This window comes from Crocuta crocuta, unplaced genomic scaffold (assembly GCF_008692635.1).
Source record: "Crocuta crocuta isolate KB4526 unplaced genomic scaffold, BGI_CrCroc_1.0 scaffold279, whole genome shotgun sequence".
Taxonomy (NCBI): Eukaryota; Metazoa; Chordata; class Mammalia; order Carnivora; family Hyaenidae; genus Crocuta; species Crocuta crocuta.
In genome coordinates, this window is record NW_027551570.1 from 5797481 (window position 1) to 5805460 (window position 7980).

At 37.1% G+C, this 7980-nt stretch overlaps 1 protein-coding gene across 2 annotated transcripts in view; it reads left to right on the forward strand.

Moving 5' to 3' along the window:
• The first annotated feature begins 7 nt into the window (after window positions 1–7).
• Window positions 8–7980, forward strand: part of ANKRD28 (ankyrin repeat domain 28) — a 202469-nt gene continuing 194496 nt past the window's right edge. For both annotated transcript variants that reach the window (XM_077750858.1, XM_077750857.1), the window contains exon 1: window positions 8–170. Coding sequence is in view for 1 of the 2 variants with exons in the window: in XM_077750857.1 (XP_077606983.1) it covers window positions 144–170 (27 nt within the window). In the remaining variant the exon portion in view is untranslated. The remainder of the gene's footprint in view (window positions 171–7980) is intronic.

A 7980-nucleotide genomic window follows, 5' to 3' on the forward strand; every position in this document is an offset into this window, starting at 1 on the left:
GGCGGCGGCGGCCGCCCCGGGAGGCGGCCCCGCCCCCTGCCCGCGGACTCAGCGCAGCCGGCCGCGGACCCGCTGGCCCCGGGCAGAGACCGAAGCTACGGGGGCGGAAGCGGTGGGTCGGGGCGGCGGCGGAGGCGACCGCCATGGCGTTCCTCAAACTCCGTGACCAGGTAGGTGAGGGGCGGCAGGGCGGGATCGCGCCGACCGGAGAGGAAGGAAGGGAGGGCGGCGGGCCAGCTGTGTGGGCCGCCCGGGCGCCCGCTGGGCGNCTCTCTCCTGCCAGGTGAGGCTCGGGCCTAACAGGTGGCTTTCCGCTGCCGGGCGGGAGCAGTGCTGGCGGCCGTGACCTTAGGTCACGACCTTGCTCGCCTGTTCGCTTCGCCGGGTAGTTTGAGGCACGCTCTCTCCGGGTTAAAGTCGGTTGATTCTGCTTTGGGACTAGTTAATTCAACCTGCAAGTCCCTAGAATTGTTTTCTTTTGACATTTTGTGCACCATTTTGGTTACTTTTCTTGACTTACGAAGACCTGGTCAAAGAATACCTGAAGTGCCTAAAAGAGTAGTGACTCTTTTGGACTGGAAAAAAAAAAAAGTGTCTAGGAACGAAATGGCAACGATTTCATGACGATTTGTATACCTGAAAATGTGGAAAGATGGATAAGAAGGCTTTCAGGCGGTGCAGAGGCTTCCAAGCATTTGTGTCTCTTCAAGGAAAGGGAAATTAACGTATGAAATTTACCGAGAGGCAGTAGACGCAATAGTGCTGAGAATTTATATTTGCCATTTGTCTTTTTGAACAGAAGGTACTGGGCAGATTTGAAGGGAAAGTAACTTACATATATTGGGGAACTATTCTTAAAGTGAGTACCCCTTTTGCAGAAACAATGAGGAAAAACTTGAGATGTCTTTTTAAATATTGTTTCAGTGAATATTGTGCCTTAAATTCTGAATCTTGGTACCATGAGTTCTCATTTCATAAATGAATTTTATTTTCTCTTTAGGCCGTTGGCTTAACTTGTGTATCATTGGGTATCAGGAAGATTTTAGCTCGTGTTAGCATTCTCAGGAATGATACTTTGAAAAACTCTTCCTTTTCAGGGACGTTTATACATTGTATTTCACTTGACAGAACCACATTGTCCAGTATGATAGCCACTGGCCTACATGTGGCAACTTAAATTTTAGTTAGTTACAATTAAATAAAGTAAAAAGTTCATTACTCTTAGTCTTGGTAACCACATTTCAAGTGCTTGGTAGCCACATGTGGTTATTGACTGTGGTATTGGACAGCACAGATACAGAACATTTATATCAGACAGTTCTATGGGATAGCACTGTTGAAGAATAACGGGTAAAACATAAACTAATTCCTGCTAATTCCTGTATAATCAAGTCATGTTATACTCTTAAAGGTGTAAATTCAAGATCTAAATTCTCTAATCTTTACCAATCTAATGGCACTTTGTGCTGCCATAGCTTATAGTTGAAGTAATGATTAGATTTTTGTTGTTTCTAGTCCTACCTTTTGAAAAAGTTTTTTTGCGATTTGGATCATAGTGTGCATTGGGAATTGGTGAACTTTTAGGAGACCATCCCATTTTATTCACCATCAGGTTTAAACAGAAACAAGATTATGTATTCAGTTTGACATAAAGTCCAATTGCATTATTGCATTTGTGTATTTAGGAATTGGAACATTAAAGCAATTTTGATGCTACTCTAGTTTTATATAGTGTCTGTTAATATTCAGTGGTGGTGATATATAAAATGTCACCTGTAAACTTAAGGCTACTTGGACAGATTAATGAAATGGCATGGCTCAGATGGGGAAGAACATTGAGGTTTACCTGTCAGCTACGAAGTGAAGGACCCATCTGGTTTCTCTTTTGGAAGACTTTGAGAAATGAGTTTGTTTTGCTGTTTCAAAGGGAATAGCTGCTTTTAAAAGTCATTTTGTATGTTGATGTTTTATTCGCTATTAGAAATGATGGTAAAAATGAAATGGAATACAAATATAATTTTAACCTACATGAAAAGCTGTTCATCTAGATGAATTATTTTATTTGGAGGAAAGGAGGAGACAGTGTGGATAAACATACATAATTTTAAAGCTGGAACATACTTGACCAAGCATTTAACTCAGTCCTCATTTACACTTGGGGTAGGAAATAGTTCAACCTACTTTTTTCTGTTATTGCCATACTTTGTATTTTGTTTTCTTCTCGTTCTGCAAATAACAACTATTATAAGTAGAACCTATTAATGGATAGGAGTTCTTCTTTGTGTGCTTAAGCATCAGTTGGGTTCTAGATGGTTTAAATATAAAATCAGTGAGTAAATAAACCAATTTGTTTTCATGTCCAGTAATCTGGATAAGACAGCTTTCTCCCTTTTCCATGGCAACACCTAATATGGGGGTAAGAACAGGATTGAGTTTTCAGTTGGACATCAAATCTGATTGCACCATTGCATACATGAGTTTCAATTATGAAGCAATTGGGATGCTACTCTGGTTTTATATAGTGTCTATTAATACTCAGTGTGGTGATAATATGTGAAATGTCACCTGTGAACTTGAGGACATTTGGACAAGGACTTGGACTGGTGTGTTAGTAGATGAAAATAATTTTTAATTGTAAATGAGGTGAGAATTGTTTTCTCTGTGTAGGACTAGAAATGTGAACTGTCCCCTCGATTTTTTTCATATTAAGTGTTTATACAGCATGACTCTCTTAAAATTGCAGGATTTTATTCAACAGGTATCACTGTCCAGGTTTTTATCTCTTCAGTTAGCAAATATGTAATCATACATAATTATATTTAAATTAAACATTTCTTAGGTTTATTGAAATATTGACCTATAACATAATGTGAGTTTAAGGTATACAGGTATATGATTTGATACATATAGGTAATGCAAAATGAATACACAAGAAGATTAGTTTACACCTCCATCTCCTCACACAAGTACTTTGTGTGTGTAGATAACGTTTAAGATCTACTTTATTCACAACTTTGAAGTGTGTGTGTGTGTACATGCATGTATATATAAGACAGTACTGTTAATTGTAATTACTATGTTGTGCATTCGATCCCTAAAACTTATTTATAGCTGGAAATTTGTACCTTTTGGCCAATTGCAGAATTACATTTTAATTCATCAGCAATGATTCATAGTCTGCCCTAATAAGAGAGAGATGACTGTCTTTGTTCAGACTGTGTAGGGTAACAGACTCAGAATTGGGAAGCTAAATGGCAACTGGCACTTGGCTTTAGTATCTAGAAGATAGTAGGGAGTGATGGAGATCATGGAGGATAGGAGCAGGTATATTAGCTGCTGCTTAGCTCCGGGACATTGTTGCTGTGCAGGTGTGGCTAGTATTTTTAGTATTCCAGTTTCTTTAGGAAGTTAGGGATCCAGATACTTATGGAAAAAAATCCCTCTATAAATATTGGCAAGTTGGTAGTTACCATTGATAAACATTTAAAGCTGGAGTTTTACAAATGGGCTGGTAGGGGACCAGTTTGTAATCATTAGGTTAGCTCAGCTTGAGAAAACAAACTACAAAATAAGATTCTTATTTGAAAAGAACAGTTTTCTTTCAGATAAAGTAGTTAGAATGGACTTAAGCTTAAAAAAATGAGATATAATGTATATACCATAAAAGTCATTCTTTAAGGTGTACAGTTCAACCAAAGCAATTTTGAGGAAAAAAAACCAAACAAACCTAGAGGTATCACAATCCCAGATTTCAGTACATACAACACAGCTATAATAATCAAAACAGTATGGTACTGGCACAAAAGTAAATACATAGATCAATGGAAAAGAATAAAAAGCCCAGAAATATATATGCTTATTTGGTCAAGTAATGTACGACAGAGGTGGCAAGAATATACAATGGGTAAAAGACAAAAACAAACAAACAAAAAATACAAAAACCAAAACAAACAAAAAACAGAAAAAGCAACCTGCTAGGGCACATGGGTGGCTGAGTCCGTTAGGAGGTGACTTCAGCTCAGGTCATGATTTCATGGTCCATGAGTTCGAGCCCCGCATCAGGCTCTGTGCTGACATCTCAGAGCCTGGAGCCTGCTTCAGATTTTGTGTTTCCCTCTCTCTGCCCCTCCCCTACTAATGCGCTCGCTCGTGCTCTCTCTCTCTCTCTCTCTCTGTCTCTCTCTCTGTCTCTCAAAAATGAATAAACAAAAAAAAGAAAAGAAAAGGCAACCTGCTGAATGGGAGAAGATATTTTCAAATGATATATCTGATAAGGGGTTAATATCTAAAATATATGAAGAGCTTACACAACTCAATACTCGGGGGAAAAATAATAATCTGATTAAAAAATGGACAGAGAAATCTGGATAGACATTTTTCCAGAGACATATAGATGGCCAAGAGACACAAGAAAAACACTCCACATCACTGAATCATCAGAGAAATGCAAATAAAAAAAAATCAGTGAGATATCACCTAATACCTGTCAAAATGGCAAGAATCAAAAAGAAAATAAATAACAAGTGTTGGTGAGGGGAGCAGAAGGAAACTTGGTGTACTGGGAATGTAAATTGGTGCAGCCACTGTGGGAAACAGTATAGAGGTTCCTCAAAAATTAAAAATAGAAATACCATATGATCCAGTAATTCTGCTGGGTGTTTACCCAAAGAAAATAAATGCTGATTCGAAAAGGTATATGCACCCCTGTATTTATTGCAACATTATTTACAGTAGCCGAGATTTGAAAGCCACCTAAGTGTCTATCAATAGATGAATGGATAAAGATGTGATATGCACTCATGCATGCATGCGNAGAACAAGATCTTGCCATTTGCAACAACATGGATCTACGTCGAGGGTATTATGGTAAGTAAAATAAGTCAGTGAAAGACAAATACCATATGATTTCAACTTATATGTGAAATCTAAAACAACCAACCAAACAAAAAGCTGAATCCATCTCATAAATGATAGGTATAATAGGTGGTTGCCTGAGGGGATGGAGTGGAGGATGGGCTAAAGGGAAAGAAGGAAGTAGGAGATACAAGCTTCCAGTTAGGGAATGCATAAACCACAGGGATTTTCATCCAGCATAAGAAATACAGTCAGTGGTATATAATAGTATCATGTCACAATACCATCATCATAATGGTAGCTGCCCTTGTGATGATCATAGCATAATGGATAGAGTTGCTGAATTGCTGTGTTGTATATCTGAAACCACTGTAACATTGTGTGTCAACTGTACTTCAATTTAAAGAAAAAAAAAACAGTCAAGGTTCATCCATTCATGTAGCATGAATCAGTTAATCAGTTCATAAACTTTATATCATGTTAAAGTTTTAAACTTTTAAAAAATTCCTATACTTTTATATTGTTTTATTGCTTCTTGTAGTATGCAAATGTATAACCTGGGTTGTTTCTGTTTTTTGAATTTGCTTTAAAACTGGAGTTAGACTTTGTTTGCAGTAGTACTAAAAGATAATGGTTTTTACACTTGGATTGTTTTTGTGTAGGAGCCATCTTTTTGTTCTCTTCTGGGTTAATGGTCATTAGGTACAGATTCTTGATATATTGAAGGGTTTCTTTTTTTTTTTTTTGAACAGGGTTAGCATATATCAATAAGTAGATATTGAATTGATGAGAATAATTTGCTGTTTTGGATAGTTAGTAACCTCTCACTTGATCAGTTATCCACTTAGGGTAGAGCATTATTTGGCCTTTCAGTAGAAAAAAAATAATAGATGATCCTTAAAAAAAATCTTAATTATAATTAAGGATACAGAATATGTGAAATGCATGAAAAACACTAATGCTCGGATATTCAAGTATTCTATATTGAGTGTTCCCTTGCTTTGTGCTGGAGACTGTGGGGCACACAAAGGTTCAGTAGCCACCGTCTCTGCCCTTAAACGTCTTAGTGGCTAGAAAAAGAGAAATGATACACAAATATACTTCACCCGAAAAGGTTTATAGAGGTTGAAGAAAGACATATATAGCATATTTGGGAAATGTATCTGAACAGTTAAAAAATAAGTGTGTCTTGAGTTTACTGGTTTTTATGATGCCTTGTATAATAACAACATATAAAGATTTAGAACATAAAAGATGCAGATAACATATTTCAGAATTAAGAAAGGATCGGGTCATCTGATTGTAGGCAGAAGGAAACTTTCATGGCAACTGAGGTATTTGATGTTCACAGGAAGGATTTGTTAAGAGGAAATACTTATGAAGGAAAGCAACAAGTGAGAACTATGAATGCAGGCCAAAAAAAAAAAAAAAAGCAATAAAACAAAAAACAGTGTATCTATCTATGCTGGGGTAGTGAGGATATAGACCTGATTATTGTGGGTAGTTGGAAAGGTTGGGAGATAGATTAGATAAATTAACAGTGACTACATTATGAAGTACTTTGAATACAAGATTAAGAAGTTTGGACTTGATTGGTAGGTGAGGGAAGTTCTAATAAGTGGGCTTTCTTAATCTAGGGTCTGTGAAGGGCTTCTGGAGGAATGTGCATATATGTACTTAAGAGATTTTATAACTTTTAATAGATCCTGTGAGGAGTCCACGACACCCACAAGTTAAATAACCACTACATTATAGGTTTTAGATGAGTGGATTACAGAAGACAAACAGGAACACCCAAGACCAGTTAGGTGGCTACTGCTATAATTCAGAACATATGTAAAACATTTTAGTGCAGGCCAAGCACATTAAGTAATAAGCAGAGGTTTGAATGGGAATAAGTACATCTTTAAAGGATCCTCATAGTTATATTAATGGCTCACTTAAGTGTACAACTAAGAGTGTCTTTTATGACTACTGACAATTTTTTGTTGCAAAATCCCAAAAGGGTAAATTAAATATGAAAATGCAATTAAACATTGATTATGTTAGTAAAAAAGAGCAGATAATCCAAGTAGTTAGATTTAGGTTGCATTAGGTTTTCTTTCCAGCGTTTTATTTTATTTCCTTTTTATTTTTCTAGTCTAATGTAAAATTTATATTCAGTTAATGCACTCTGCCTGGGTTGAAGTGAGATTTCCCAGGTATGTGCCTGGGAAGAATATGTTAGGGTTAAGCCTTTTTGTTCTGGACATTATATTCTGTGGACAGTTCACATCAAACACACACAGTGATACTGAATCGTATACAGTGCTTCTCCTTTAAAGCAAATTATTAATGAAATATCCAATTACTTTAACCAGTAATGTTTTAAATGTGTAACAGTACATTAGTATACAATGATTAAAGTTCTCAAGTACTTCAAGTTTCATTTCTACTCCTGTTCCTTGGTCCCAGTTCTTAGTTAAGTGATTCATCCACCATCAGGTTCTTATCTGATACTGATTTTTTAAAAAAGGTTTCTTCTGGGGTGCCTGAGTGGCCCAGTTGGTTGAGTGTACAACTCTTGATTTTGGCTCAGGTCATGATCCCAGGGTTGTGTGACTGAGTCCTGCATCAGGCTGAGCATGGAGCTTACTTGGGATTCTCTCTCTCTCTCTCTCTCTCTTTCTCTCTGTCTCTCACCCTCACCCTCACTCTCACTCCCCCTTCTTCCGCCCCTCCCCCCTCTGTGTGCATGTGTTCGCGCTCTCTCTCAAAAAATTGAAAAGCATGAAGAATTCTGTGTTTTACTGATTGGCATGCAAAGCAAAGTCTGAATAGAACTACTACTCGCACAACTTTAGTTGAAGGTTCACTTTTGCCTAGTAAATTTAAGTTCAAATTCTTAATTGGTGGTGGTTTACATATTTAAATTTATTATAAACTTAAAGGTATATCTTTTCTACTCTTATGGATTTAAGAACACAGATAATATTAAAACATACAGCATGGGACAGTTAAAATATTTTAAAAGGAAAATCAGGAGGCAGTTGCTTATGAAATGTCTACTTGTTCAGAAGCCTACAATGAGAGTTATTATAGTTCATTACTACATTTAACTTTATTTCTTGTTACCTAAGGTACACC